Source organism: Microcaecilia unicolor, chromosome 1 (assembly GCF_901765095.1).
Source record: "Microcaecilia unicolor chromosome 1, aMicUni1.1, whole genome shotgun sequence".
Taxonomy (NCBI): Eukaryota; Metazoa; Chordata; class Amphibia; order Gymnophiona; family Siphonopidae; genus Microcaecilia; species Microcaecilia unicolor.
In genome coordinates this window covers 33,422,502-33,437,998 of record NC_044031.1, presented here as the reverse complement: position 1 = coordinate 33,437,998, position 15,497 = coordinate 33,422,502, and the positions used below count along the sequence as shown (strand labels likewise).

Here is a 15,497-nt window from a genome sequence, read left to right as displayed (position 1 = left end):
TCCCTTTATACATTTGTTTTAATCCATTTTCTCTCCGGTGAGACCATATAGACCATTGCAGCTTCACTTCTAAAACATTTAGAATATTTAACTGGTTTATTGAATAAGTCATTTCATGTCGTTACAGCTCAATATAGCATTCAGGAACATTTAAATGGTTTCTCTTTTGTATGATTCATTATATGCCATTTGCATCTCGGTCTCTGTAACCAGCCCACCATACACTGTGAGGTTTAACCTCTTCACACCACCTCTGCGATGGGGACGTCTTACCCAAAAAATTCTCACACATCCAGCTGTCAAATTCAGCAAGATTCTCTTTATTTTTCTTAATTCAAGCAGCAGACAAAAATTCCATCCGTCCCATATTCCATAACCATCTTTCCCATCTTCTAACTTTTTTCTATGTCATGTCCAGCTACAGTTTTTTCTCTAAATTCCTAACATTGCAGAGACAGTTTGCTCCTGGTACCTTCTTTATCTGCTTAGCAGCAGTGGTAATAATGAACAGAATAAATGTTAAAGTACATATCTCCATACAGGCTTACCTTAATGTAATTTATATAAGTAAAGCTAATATAATTCATATATGTAACTCCCTGTCCAGGAGAACTTATAATGTTACCATTTTTACAATGCTTAAGGTGCAATGAACTCCTGCACACTCTCTATCACACATACTGGTCCACGATCCTTGTTCTTAAGCATGTCTTAATGCCTTAAACTATGTGACAGGCCTAAGCAATCTCTCTTTTCAGATATTCCTAGTTGTTTGTCCAGACCATTGGCCTGCTCTGACCGTCCTCTCTGACAGTAACCCCTTGTTTTTGAAACATGTATAGCATCTTAAATATTTAAGTGGTTTTTCTACTGTGATTTATTGCAAGCCGAGTCAGATGGTTCTTCCCTCTGAAATATTTATCACATTCTAAACATTTAAATGGTTTCCCTCCCATATGAGTCCTTTTGAGCTATTTCAATTGGACCTTCTTATTAAAATGTTTATCACATATTTAATATTAAAATGTTTTTTCTTCCGTATGAGTTTTCGTGAACATTCTCCTTGGCCTTCCTTCTGAAACACTTATCACATTTGGAACTCTTATGGTTTCTCTCCCATATGAGTCCTTTCATGCTGTTTCAGTTGGTCCTTCCTATGGAAACATGGTCTCTCTCCTGTATGAGTTCTTTCGTGATTTTTCAGGTTAGCCTTCCTTATGAAACCTTTATCACATTCTGAACAATTAAATGGTTTCTTTCCTGTATGAGTCACTTTGTGACATTCCATCGCAGCCTTGGTCATGAAACCTTTATCACATTCTGAACAGTGAAATGGTTTCTCTCCTGTATGCGTTCTTTCGTGATTTTTCAGATCGGCCTTCCGTTTGAAACATTTATCACACTCTGAACAGCTAAATGGTTTCTCTCCTGTATGAATCATTTTGTGACGTTTCACCTTGTCCTTGGTTATGAAACCTTTATCACATTCTGAACATTTAAATGGTTTCTCTCCTGTATGAGTTCTTTCATGGTTTTTCAGCTTGACCTTGTTTATAAAACATTTATCACATTCTGAACATTTAAATGGTTTCTCTCCTGCATGAGTCCTTTTGTGACGTTTCACCTCATCCTTAGTTCTAAACCATTTATCACATTCTGAACATTGAAATGGTTTCTCTCCTGAATGAATCATTTTGTGACATTTCACCTTGTCCTTGGTTATGAAACCTTTACCACATTCTGAACAATAAAATGGTCTCTCTCCTGTATGAGTTATTTCGTGATTTTTAAGGTTAGCCTTCTTTATGAAACCTTTATCACATTCTGAACATTTAAATGGCTTCTCTCCTGTATGAGTTCTTTCATGGTTTTTCAGCTTGACCTTGTTTATAAAACATTTATCACATTCTGAACAGTGAAATGGTTTCTCTCCTGTATGAATCTTTTCATGACGTTTCAGATTCCGTTTACAGCTAAAGGATTTATCACATTCTGAACATTTACATGGTTTTTCACAGTTTCCAGAGTATCCAGATGGGTTAGTTTTGTGCATACCTTGACAGTCATGAACTTCAGTCCTAAGCCCACTGATCTGGTGCTCAATAAAATTGGACTCTGTAGTAAAGGTTTCCCAAACATCAGCACTTTTAAAATCTCTCTCAGCATTGAGTCTTCCAGGTTGTACAAGTCTTAGGAAAAAGCTACAGTTTCTCTTTTGTCTTTCTAATCTTTCTCCTTTCTGAGCTGCTGCTTTCTCATCGGTTGGTATTATGCTACCAATACCTCCTTCACTGTCTGCTAAAGGATCTGTGCTGTCTCTGGAGGAGTCTTCGTGTTTCCATTCCTCTTTCTGCTGCTCATTGCACATTCTCACTCTTTCACTCTCATTCCCAAATCCATCATCTGTTGGATAAAGAGTACGATCATTAATTTTACAGCTATGGAAAAGTATATACTTAAGGTGGGCAGGCGCGAGGAGAATGTGCACCTACCCCAGAAAATCCACTTGAGCACCTGGGCTACAGGTAGAACTGAGGGGTGGGGAGGATGGAACATTGTCAGGAGAGCTGGGGGGGGGGGGGGGGTTGAAATAAAAAAAAATAAAAATAAGTTATGTGGGTGCCAGCCCGATATTCAGTAGTTCATGTCCTATGTGAGCCAGCCGACACCCGCATAACCCTGGGCTCCTCCTATATGCCTCCCCCTCATAACCGCCCCTTATTTTGTGAGCGATCAGAGGCAATATTCAGGGTACCGGTACTACCTGCTTTAATGCCACTGAACATTGGGGGTTAGGCAGCCCCAGGGGATTCTTGAGAATATGGCCTAGTAAATATGAAGGGTACAGATTTACAGGCGTGAAGATATTAAATACATTTCTCTGACTGTGGATTAAACAAAACACAAAAACATTCCCCTGCACTACTCGGGCCAAAGCATTTTAAATTACCTCAGAAGAAACCTCCCCCTTTCCCTGAGAGGAACTCTGCTACAGTATAATTATGTCCACGACTATGTTTGATGAAAGAGGGAAACAGCTGGAGAGAAGGAAGCAGGTGGCCAGTGTTTCCATCAGCGCTATATTATGGCTGGAGGGTTATGGAGGGAACAGGGCAGGTGAAGAGACCTGGGTGCCTTAAGGCCAGAGAGAAAAGATGGAACAGTAAAACCAACTGGTTCCTGAGAACGTCACCTTTTCCTCAGAACCATGACCCCTTACCTTGTATAAGTGCGATAAGAAGTTCTAACAAGAATGGGCCCAATTGGGTACCAGGAAATGCATCTTTTATGTGCTTTCTCAATCAAAAATAAAATGAAATTTTACAGAACCAACTTCTTTGAATTCTGAGCTAAGAGAAATTGTACATAAGTCTCTTGTAAGGAAGGGGCAAGAAGACCACTGATCATCTCTCACTTGTTGGTCTCACCTAACAATGAGATATAGGTGTTCTTCCTGCCTGCTTCTCCCTTTTGCCTGTGTAGCCCAATTACCCTGTGTTATTTTTGCTGCAAAATACTTGCTTATTTTAACTTTGGTAAGAAATAAACAGAGAGTAAAGATGAAAAATGGCAGGGGGCAGAAAAAGAGAGAAGGCTGCATGGTAGGGGGAACAGAGAGAGAATGAGGGAGAGAAGAGTCATTGCATGGGACAGAAAGAGAGAGAAAGAGACAGAAGAGGCTGGATGGCAAGGGGTATAGAGAGAGAGAAGAAGCAGCAGCTTTACTGCAGGGGGCAGCGTGAGTGAGTGAGTGAAGAGGTTGCATTGCAACGGGCACAGGGAGATTGAGAAGAGGCTAGGGTGGAAGTGCAGAGGAAAGAAGGGGAGAAATAGGGACACAAGGCAGATACTGAACGTGGGAATAAGGACAGGGACACAGAGGAAATGATGACAGGAAAAAAAAAGTCAAATTGGCAAGAGATCCTGGAAAGCACAAAATGGATGAAACTGGTGTGTGGGGGGAGGAAGGAAGGATCAGAAGATGGATGGGGTGGGGGGAGGAGCAGGAAGCAGATGGGGCTAGGGGTAGAGGGGTTGTGGGGGAGGGGGTTGGAACAGGAGATAGGGCTAGGGGGTGTGTGTGGAGAAGGGAACAGAGCAGAAGATGGATGGGACTGGGGGAAGGAGCAGGAGTTAGATGGGGCTGGGGTGGGGGAGGAGCAGTAGGTGGATGGGGATAGAGGGTATAGGCAGAGGGGAGGGGAACAGAGTAAAAGTGATGGGCAGACTCTTCAGGTGGCCGCAGGGTAACCCCAGGCAGGTGCTAGGTGTTTCAAGATACAGACGTACTGATTTTGGTAAAATGGGGGAATATCTGAAGAAGGAGCTGATGGCATGGGTCAGGATAGGTGAAGCGCAAGTGCAATGGTCCAAGCTGAAAACTGCTATAAATAGGGCAACCGATCTTTACACAAGGAAAGTAAACAAAAACAAGAGAAACAGGAAGCCTATGTGGTTCTCCAAACAAGTAGCTGAAAAAATAAGAGCAAAAGAGGCTTTGTTCAAGAACTACAAAAGAACGCAACGAGAGAATCACGGAAAAAATTATCGGATTAAACTTTAAGAAGCGACGAAGGAAATACAGCTAGTGACAGCGAAGCAGAAGAAAAATGGCTAAAGATGTAAAGAGAGGTGACAAGACCTTTTTTTAGATATATTGTCCCTAAAATCGAGTGTAATACCGGAAGACTGGAGGGTAGCCAATGTTACTCCGATTTTTAAGAAAGGTTCCAGAGGAGATCCGGGAAATTATAGACCGGTGAGTCTGACGTCGGTGCCGGGCAAGATGGTGGAGGCTATTATTAAGAATAAAATTGCAGAGCATATACAAAAACATGGACTGATGAGACAAAGTCAGCACGGATTTAGTGAAGGGAAGTCTTGCCTCACCAATCTAATGCATTTTTTTGAGGGGGTAAGCAAACATGTGGACAATGGGGAGCCGGTTGATATTGTATATCTGGATTTTCAGAAGGCGTTTGACAAAGTGCCGCACGAAAGACTCCTGAAGAAATTGCAGAGTCATGGAATCGGAGGTAGGGTATTATTATGGATTAAGAACTGGTTGAAAGATAGGAAGCAGAGAGTAGGATTGCGTGGCCAGTATTCTCAGTGGAGGAGGGTAGTTAGTGGGGTCCCGCAGGGGTCTGTGCTGGGTCCGTTGCTTTTTAATGTATTTATAAATGACCTAGAGATGGGAATAACTAGTGAGGTAATTAAATTCGCCGATGACACAAAATTATTCAGGGTCGTCAAGTCGCAGGAGGAATGTGAACGATTACAGGAGGACCTTGCGAGACTGGGAGAATGGGCGTGCAAGTGGCAGATGAAGTTCAATGTTGACAAGTGCAAAGTGATGCATGTGGGTAAGAGGAACCCGAATTATAGCTACGTCTTGCAAGGTTCCGCGTTAGGAGTTACGGATCAAGAAAGGGATCTGGGTGTCGTCGTCGATGATACGCTGAAACCTTCTGCTCAGTGTGCTGCTGCGGCTAGGAAAGCGAATAGAATGTTGGGTGTTATTAGGAAGGGTATGGAGTCCAGGTGTGCGGATGTTATAATGCCGTTGTATCGCTCCATGGTGCGACCGCAGCTGGAGTATTGTGTTCAGTACTGGTCTCCGTATCTCAAAAAAGATATAGTAGAATTGGAAAAGGTACAGCGAAGGGCGACGAAAATGATAGTGGGGATGGGACGACTTTCCTATGAAGAGAGGCTGAGAAGGCTAGGGCTTTTCAGCTTGGAGAAGAGACGGCTGAGGGGAGATATGATAGAAGTGTATAAAATAATGAGTGGAATGGATCGGGTGGATGTGAAGCGACTGTTCACGCTATCCAAAAATACTAGGACTAGAGGGCATGAGTTGAAGCTACAGTGTGGTAAATTTAAAACGAATCGGAGAAAATTTTTCTTCACCCAACGTGTAATTAGACTCTGGAATTCATTGCCGGAGAACGTGGTACGGGCGGTTAGCTTGACGGAGTTTAAAAAGGGGTTAGATAGATTCCTAAAGGACAAGTCCATAGACCGCTATTAAATGGACTGGAAAAATTCCTCATTTTTAGGTATAACTTGTCTGGAATGTTTTTACGTTTGGGGAGCGTGCCAGGTGCCCTTGACCTGGATTGGCCACTGTCGGTGACAGGATGCTGGGCTAGATGGACCTTTGGTCTTTCCCAGTATGGCACTACTTATGTACTTATGTACTTATAAAGGAGAATAGGAACGGAATTGCAAGACTGAAAGATGCTGAGAATAGCTATGTGGAGAGTGATGAGGATAAAGTGAATGCGCTAAACAAATACTTCTCTTCAGTGTTCACGGAAGGAAATTCTGGAGAAGGATCATAGTTGGTTGAGGAGGGAATATCGGAGAATGGAGTGGATACTGCGCCGTTCATAGAAGAAAAGCGTTTATAAACGGCTTGAAAGGTCACGTGATGGATTGAGAGGGAAGAGGACGTGCTTCTAATCTCTCTCGGGCAGCCCTCCCCCACAACCCCGTTAAAGCGACGAAACTTGGGAAAAACTCCAACAACTACATAGAACAAACGTTTATGGACCCCTTCGTAGTGAGAGAGAGTAGAATAATGCCGAACAGAGCAGTTAAAAAAGAGCCAGAAAAACAACGAGGCCAGATTGAGGGCAAGATGGCGGCGAGCCCGAAACCAGAGGCCTCTACAACATTTAACGCCGATCAGCTTAATCAACTCACAGAGGTGATACAGACAGCGATGGCCCCGCAATTCCAAAAATTATCTGATCAGCTAGCCGGGATGGAAACTCGCCTCGACGAGACGGTTCGTAGAACCGGAGAATTAGAGGTGCGGGTGTCAGACATTGAGGACGCTGAAACGGCTAGAGAAGCAGTGGTCAAAGAATTGCAGCGGGAGCTTGGCGCCTTAACCCAACAAGTAGACGATCTAGAGAATAGATCCAGGCGATCAAACCTACGAATAATAGGAGTACCAGAATCGATCCCAGATCGCTCCTTACTTACTCAATTAGAACGCTGGCTAAAGAACGAATTCGCGCTCTCTGACAGCGCAGGGCCGCTCTGCTTGGAGCGAGCACATCGCCTAGGTAGGCAGAACAATGCAAGAACCAGGCCGAGAATTGTGATTGTTAAAATCCACAATTTTATTCATAAGGAGGAAATATTGCGTGGAGCCAGACAAAAATGGGATACAATGGAATTCGAGGGGTCACCTATAAAAGTGTTTCAAGACTATTCTTTAACAGTACAGGAAAAAAGGAGATCTTTCGGACCCATCTGCAGAAGGCTGGTGGAAACCAAACAGCGATTCCTATTATTGTATCCAGCGTTGCTGAAAGTACAGATAGAGGGGACTTGGAGAACTTTTGCAACCCCCCAAGAAGCGCAAACAGGATTAAAATATGAAAACCTAACGAGCCCTGGACGAGGATGAGGGCCTCTCACAGGAAGAATCCAACACTACAAGGGGACTGATTTAATCGTCAGGCAAGATTCATACAAATTATAGTTTAACCAAATGTGTTAGATGGAGTTTAATGCCAGTTAATATGTATGCAAAATATGTAACCACAGACTATAAGTAGATAAGTTATAGCGGAATGTATGTATAACTCAGTTAAAGGGGGGGGAGGGGGAGCCCGCCATCTTTTGACCAATTCTCTCCTAACCGATATTCGGAGAAGAGAGTAAGGGAATCTTGGGATCAATGGGAGAGGGGGGAGGGAGGCAAGAGGGGAGGGGGCAGGGAGGGCTAACGAGAAGGGAAGTATGTTATGTAGGTATAAAGAGGTATTCTTACAGAGAAAGACTATAGAAGAAGTATGCGAGGCGGGACAGAATATTCAGAGGAGTCATGATAATTATGAAAGGGAACAACTAAAAGAAAGTAGACATAGTGAGAGAACTAGGAAGACCCGGGTTAGCTGGGAACCAGGGTCCCTAAAGGATACAGATGATTGGTGTAAGAAATCATTAAACATACCATATGGCTAGAAATACAATTACAAGATTCTTGACATGGAATGTGGGGGGAATATCTAGTCCAATAAAAAGAACTAAGATTCTTTTGGCCCTAAAAAGACACAAAGCAGATGTGGTCTGCTTACATGAAACCCGTTTGTCCCCAGAGGAACACCAAAAACTGAGGCAAGGATGGGTGGGGGAAGTACACTCAACTTCGGCTGAAGGGAGGAAAAGAGGTGTAGCTATCTTGATTAGGAAAGGACAGGCAGCTAAGTCACATGTAGTAGAAAAAGACCCCCAAGGCAGATATGTGATAGTACATTTATGGCTACATCACAAAGAATACCTAGTGGTTGCAGTGTACGGCCCAAACATATTTGACAGAACATTCTATGACAGTATAATTCGTACATGCACTCTCTACAAATCCCTGCCGGTAATATTAATGGGAGATCTTAACTTAGTGGCGGACCCCCTACTAGATTGTTCAATACCAAGACGTGCAACACGAGGGGGGCCACAAGTGAGAGCCCTGCATCATTTCATGCAGGAGCTGAATGTTGTGGATGCATGGAGGATATTGCATCCGGAAGAACGAGACTTCACTCACCTTTCTAGAGCACACGGTACATACTCAAGGATAGACTATATACTAATCGATAGAAAGATATTTACACAAATAGAGGCGGTGGAAATTGGCCCGGAGGAAATATCGGACCACGCAATGGTTTGGGCTGATTTAAAGATCCCAGATAGAGATCACAACTTTGCGGGCTGGCGCTTCCCATCCTACCTAGCTACGAACATGGATTTTAGAAAGTTCTTGCAGGGAAGATGGGAAGAATATGAAAAATTTAATTCTGAGTATAAGAGTCGTCCCTCTATATTCTGGCCAGCGGCGAAAGCAGTTCTTAGGGGGGAAATAATAGCATACGTAAGTGGTAGAGAACGGAAACTGACGGGAGCCATAATAAATATGGAAAAAAAATTCCAAAAAGCAAAACGCAGATTTATACAGTCCCCTAGCAATCGAAATAAAGAACAAATGCAGGTGGCGCAAATAGCCTTAAACACTCTGCTTCAAGAGAGAGCTTCAAAAGCCTTAGTTCTTAGGAAATATAATCTCAAGAGATTTGGAAACAAGACGGGGACCCTATTAGCACGGTTAGTTAAACAAAAGGGAGGAACACGAGTAATTACAGCGATAAAGGACAAAGAAGGAGTGTTGCAATATAAAAGGGAGCAAGTGGCACAGGTCTTTCAAAATTTTTTTAGCACAATGTATAAGCAAGGCCAAGCCCCAGATATGAAAGAAATGCAGGCATATCTTAGTAAGGCAAGCATAGCACAACTGACCAAAGAGGAAATGAACGAGTTAGAAAACCCTATAACTGCAAAAGAGTTACAAGCAATTATCAAATCCTTGCCATCACACTCTGCACCAGGCCCTGATGGATATACTAGCGAGTTCTATAAGTTAATGGGACCCTCAATATTAGGAGCTATACAAGATTTCCTTGAAGATGCGGTGGCACAGCAAAGTTTTCCACCGTATGCAAATGAAGCTTTGATTACTGTAATTTTAAAACCAGGGAAATCAGAGATAAATGCAGACTCGTACAGACCGATCTCTTTAATAAACGTAGATATAAAGATATTAGCTAAACTATTGTCAAACAGATTACACTTATACATCCCTCGATTAGTAGGTTTTGAGCAGGCAGGATTCGTCCGTGGCCGGCAATCGGTGGTAAATATTAGGCGCTTATTGCTCGCCATGGGACACTGTCAACAGAATAGGATAAAAGCAGCATTGATCAGCTTGGATGCTGAAAAAGCTTTTGATAGCGTAAATTGGGATTACCTATTCACAACACTCCAATACATTGGGATAAATGGTTGGGCATACCAAGCTATACAAACTCTATACAAACACCCAACGGCGGCGGTATTAGTTAATGGGATGCGCACTCCTCAGTTTCCTATTCTAAGAGGGACAAGACAGGGTTGTCCTCTCTCCCCAGCACTATTCTTGTTGGTTGTAGAGCCTCTCCTTAGGTCCCTTACTAAAGAAGATAGAATCACGGGAGTAGAAGTGGGAGGGGAGAGGATTAAAGTGATGGCTTTTGCCGATGATCTACTGATAGTGACAGCCAACCCAGAGAAATCAGTACAATCTCTGATTCAGAGAACTACAAGTTTTGGGGCTATTTCGGGATTTAAGATAAACTTACAGAAATCCTCTATCATACAAATATACCCCCAGGGAATGGGGAACTGGAAGATGAAGGAAAATCAGTTGAAAACAGGGGTAGAGATTAAATATTTGGGGGTGAGGATCCCACAAGACCTGAATAAACTTTATGACACTAATATTCTACCACTGATCACAGAGACAAGGATAAAATTGACACAATGGCAGTCTCTGCCTATTTCACTGATAGGTAGAATAAGCTTGTATAACATGATGATAATTCCATGTTGGTTATATGTATTCCAAATGCTGCCGTTGTACCTGAAAGGAGCGGACGAAAAGAAATTGAACTCCATGCTGACAAAATTCCTGTGGCGGGGTAGGAAGCCGAGATTGCCTCTCACCATGGTCAGTACTCCAAAAGAATACGGAGGATTGGGCTTGCTGAACATAAGATCACTTACAGTAGCAAGTGCCATGAGACATTTGAATGACTGGTTTAGAGGTACGGCAGACTTTTCGGCGACTAAGATTGAACTAGAGTTGTTTGGAACATATCATTTTAGCAGCTTACTACATGGTATGAAGTGCAAGATATCGCCTACTTTGGTTAACTCTCATATACTCCCCACAGCACAAAAAGCCTGGCGATGGCTATGTAAGCTGCATCATTTCTCTCATAAAGTAACCCCATTACTACTGATATGTGGCAATCCAGATTTTCCGCCAGGACTTATATACAGAATATTTAACAGATGGAAAGAGAAAGAAGCTATTTACCTGCAACAAATTATAACGGAGGATGGGGAAATGCAGTCCTACACAACATTGCAAGAGTCAAACCTCTTGGGACCAAAAGATCAAATGCATTACTGGCAAATAAAACATTATGTATCAAATCTCCCATGGGAGGCGTTAGCAGAAGACGTCCAAAAGGAAATGCCATCAGCGTTATCCTTAAATTCGCAACAGAAAGTGCCACTGCTTTACCATCACAGACATATTAAGGATACAAAGTTGGAATTAGACTATGATAAATATGCTAAAGAATGGGAAAAAGATTTACCAATTCAATTATCTGCGCGTGAATTTCAAGAGCATGTGTTATCCCTAAGAACGAAGTCTAGCTGGATGGATCTATGGGAACTTCAATATCGTTTCGCACTGCGGCTCCATATCCCTCCCCGCAGAGCTTTTCATATGGGCCTGTCCCCTGATGGAGCATGTCCCAAATGCAGAGGGAGTGGAGCAACTTTGGGACATATGTTCTGGAGCTGCCCGAAGGTGGTACAGTTCTGGACTAATTTGATCAGTCAAATAGAATCTTTGTGGAAAGCAAAATGGAGAAGATCGCCCCGGCTGTTGTTCGGCAGCCCAGACATAAGCAGACCTGGTCCTAAAGGATATACAGCATTTGTGAAAAGAGCTATCATGTTGGCAAAGAAAACGATCTTAATTGACTGGCTTGAAGTAAAAGGCCCCTCAATACAGATATGGAGAACTCAGATGATAACCATGATGAGAATGGAGAGGTTACAGGCTAGAGAAAAGCCGCAGCAATTATTTGAACTATTCACGGACAGATGGAGCCCTTTCTTGAGCACAATGCCCTCTGAATCTAGAAGCCAAATATTGAATATGTAACATAAAAATTTCTGCAATGTATGTACCTTTCTGCAATACAGGGAGAGGGAGTAGGGGTGGGTAGAGAAGAATTAAGGGGAAGTGGGAGTTAGGGGTTAAATTAGGGACAGGGAGTAACATGGAGACGGACTGTTGTAATGGGTACTTGTGTAAGTCATGTATTATTGTTCAACTAATAATAAAAAGATTTAAACATAAACGGCTTGAAAACCTGAAAGTGGAAAAAGCTACGGAGCCGGATAGGATACATCCCAGTGAGGGAGTGTTTTCTGCCTCTATGTCACTCCCTCCCTCACGGCCCACTATAATTAACCCAGATCAGGTAGGATTTATTACTGGAAGGCAAGCAGCAGATGGTAGAAGAGTACTTTCAATCTATGAAGGGTGAAATACAAAAGAGGTGTATAGACTCTTTGCTTTCGTATCAGACTGCTAAAATAGACAAGGAAATTTCTTCCTGGATAGTTCAGGCATCAAGTTCAAAACAGATTTGTTCCAGAATTATGGAAGGAAATGAACATATTAGTTTTAATTCATGATAATGTTATGCTGTAATGTCTGGTTTGTCTAGTCTCGTTGTATGTAACCCACATAGAACTGCGAGGTATTGCGGACTATAAAAACAAAGTGTTATTGTCACCAAACGCCTAGTGTCCACCTGGGGTTAACCCTGTGGCCACTTGGAGGGTCTGTCTCCAACATTGCTCAGGACCACTTGCACCTGGGTATGTGCTCTATACTAGCACCCTCCTCCCACCGACTGTGTCCTGCTTGCCTCTGAGCTAGTCTCCAACTCTCAGATTATTCTCTGGTGATTTCTAGGGCACTGGGGCCACACTCCAGGAGTTCCACAGTTTCTAGAAAGCAAACCCAAAAACACAAACCAGGATTCTTAGTCAGTCCAGGACGGCAGAACTAATAAACTATAGGTTTATTATCATGAAAATGAACAGTGAATGTTTGAAAAACCAGATGAAAAAGTACAGCAAGCAATAACAGCTAACCACCATAACAAGGGCCAACATTAAAACTAACACTTGTTACTACCTGGGTAGCACCTGGAGAGTTCAGGAACTTAACTGTTCACAAGCCATGAACAGGATATCAGGACAAAGACATTCCTCCTCTGTACACCCACACTGAGAATAAAGAAAAATCCAGTATCTCCTGGCTAGTTTGAAGTCCAAGGCTAATCAGAGCCCCAGGACATCAACTTTGAAAGTATCTGGCCAATGATTGCAGATTGCCTTTCCATAAGCTTAAACTGGAAAAGAGAAAGCCTTTTTTTCTGCTACAGCTCTAAAACTCAAAACAAGAGCCATCTGCTGGCCAACTAGTAGAAAAACATTTCATGAAATAATACAGTTTTCAGGCTTAGAAACCCAGTGTTTCGTCACAGTTGTTATGTTATCTTTTGGAAGGCACATCAAGAGTGGATACCTATGATAGCAGTAGAAGTGTTGGCTCTGTTGCTTGCCTTGGTGGTAGAATCTCTGGCACAAAAGTTTAGGGAAATTAAAGGACTTATAATAGGAGGTAAGGAACATAGAGTGTCCTTGTTTGCAGATGATCTTTTGATATTGACTCAAGGTACAGAAAAAGCCCAAATGGCTTTACAGGAGCAAATGGCAGAATATGGAAGCTTGTTGGGATTCAGAGCTAACCTCACTAAGACAGAGATTTTGAATACATCCCTTCCAAAAGGGGAGGAGATGAATCTTAGGAAACGTTTTCCCTTTCAATGGGTTTAGTATTTCGGTATCAAACTTGGGGCGGACTGGGAGACACTCTGTAGTTGGTACAGAGATTTAGAGAGGTGGAATTAATTAATACCATCCAGGATAGGAAGGATAGAGGCAGTGAAAATGATGCTTCTCCTTACATTTTTATATTTATTCCAAGTTCTCCCTGTTGAACTACCTCATAGAAAGATATTTTGCTTTATATAGGGAAGGAAGAGATCCAGAGTAGCCCTGGAGGGTGTGTTCCAATCTAAAGGGAATGGGGCGATGGCTATACCCAATCTGGAAAAATACTACCAAGATGCACAACCTAAGGCAGTGTTAGAGTAGCAGGTACCCCCAACCCAACCCAAACAATGGGTGCTAGCAGAACAAGAGGCTAGTACGTTTCAGTTGAAGTTTCTCCCCTGGGCAGCTAGCATGCTCAAACACATTCAAGAGGTCCAAAACCCATTTACGAGGACCGCTAAGAATAAGACATAGGACATACAAGCTAGGCAATAGCTTTGTTTCAAAGATGGGAAAGACATTGTCTTCTCTATTTTGGTCAATTTATAGGAGATAACCAAATTCTACATTTTGGAACGTTACAAGTTCACTATCAACTGGCAGCTAGAGATGTTATTCCCTTACCTTCAAGATAAACATTTCATTCAGATAGAACAACTAATAGCAGGGGGTGGAGGCCTGAAGTCAGCTTTTGAAAATTTAGTGGGTGGACAAGTTGTTAGAGGTTATATATCTTTTGTTTATGGGATCCTCAGCACCTTAGATAAATGGAAGGCTACCTACAGGGGGAGGCATGGGAGAGGGATTGAGAGAGTTTTCTGACGAGAAATGGGAAAATGTCTCAATGCGATCTCATACATTGTCACATGCACCTCAGATTACTGAGAATGGTCTTAAGGTACTGGTGAGATAGCATTACTCTCCATCTAGACTGGAAGTCATTATGAAGAAAGGGGATGGTTTATGTTGGAGAGGGTGTAGCCAGACGGGGACATATATTCACGTCTGGTGAGAATGTCCTAAGGTCCAGAAATTATGGAAGGAGGTATCTGCATATGGGCAACAGTTACTCGAGACTCATATAGCGTGTACTATGGAAAATGACCTACTAAGTAGGACAGTGGAAGGGATAACAGGAGCTATGAATAAATTAATGCTATTGGTTTTGAAAAGGTTCTGGGCTCGAGTTCGAGGATTTTGGGAGGAGCGGTTAGGGCTGCGGATTTTGGGGACAGTGGAGCAACTGCTTTTAGACACTCCAGGGTCCTTTAGAGGGCAGAATCGTTTTGAAACATTAATGCTCCGCAAGATGAGCCTCTTGGCCAGGAAATGTATTTTACAGTACTGGACGGTCAAAGATCCTCCGGCATACTGGCACTGGAGAAATCAGCTACATCAGCTGGTATCGTGGGAGGCAGGGGAATCTAGGTTCTCGCAGAAAAAGAGAGTTACATTTCTGGCTATCTGGGGCCCTTATTTGCAAAGTCTAAGCCATAGAGGCCGTAGTTTGCTTTTAAATACAAGGTGAACTCTACGGGCTGAACTGAATGGTTATCCAGGTCTGGGGTAAAAGGGGGGGGGGAAGGGAGGGAATGGGAGAGGGCGGGGGGAGGATTGGTATATTTGATGGGGTAATAATGTTGGCAAAAAATTTACACATGCTGTATGTTAGTTAGCAATTGTTGTATATTTAGACTGAAACAGAGCTTGTATGAAAATGTTGGTGTTGATACAATGTCAATTAAAAAACGTTTGAACTAAATTAATGCTATTGGTTTTTAGAACAGCTCGACTGCTGATTACTTCACATTGGCATACACGGGACATACCAACTAGAGAGATGGTTAAAAACAGACTGTATATTATATGCAAATGATATAGACTGTCTGCCTTAAAATCTATTAAATGAAAATATTATCAAGAAATGTGGGGAAGATTTTGCCAGTTAG

General features: G+C 42.5%; 1 protein-coding gene across 2 annotated transcripts in view; it reads right to left on the bottom strand.

Moving 5' to 3' along the window:
- Window positions 1–234: 234 nt before the first annotated feature.
- LOC115464553 (oocyte zinc finger protein XlCOF6-like) overlaps window positions 235–15,497 on the bottom strand; it is a 53,759-nt gene continuing 38,496 nt past the window's right edge. Inside the window, exons 6-7 of one of the 2 annotated variants that reach the window (XM_030194929.1) lie at window positions 1,477–2,403; window positions 235–1,224 (exon numbers count right to left, since the gene is read on the bottom strand). In XM_030194929.1, the coding sequence (XP_030050789.1) occupies window positions 1,103–1,224; window positions 1,477–2,403 (1,049 nt within the window). In that variant the 3' untranslated portion in view covers window positions 235–1,102. Of the gene's footprint in view, window positions 2,404–15,497 lie in introns of both variants that reach the window. The other variant, XM_030194922.1, reaches the window with a different exon arrangement.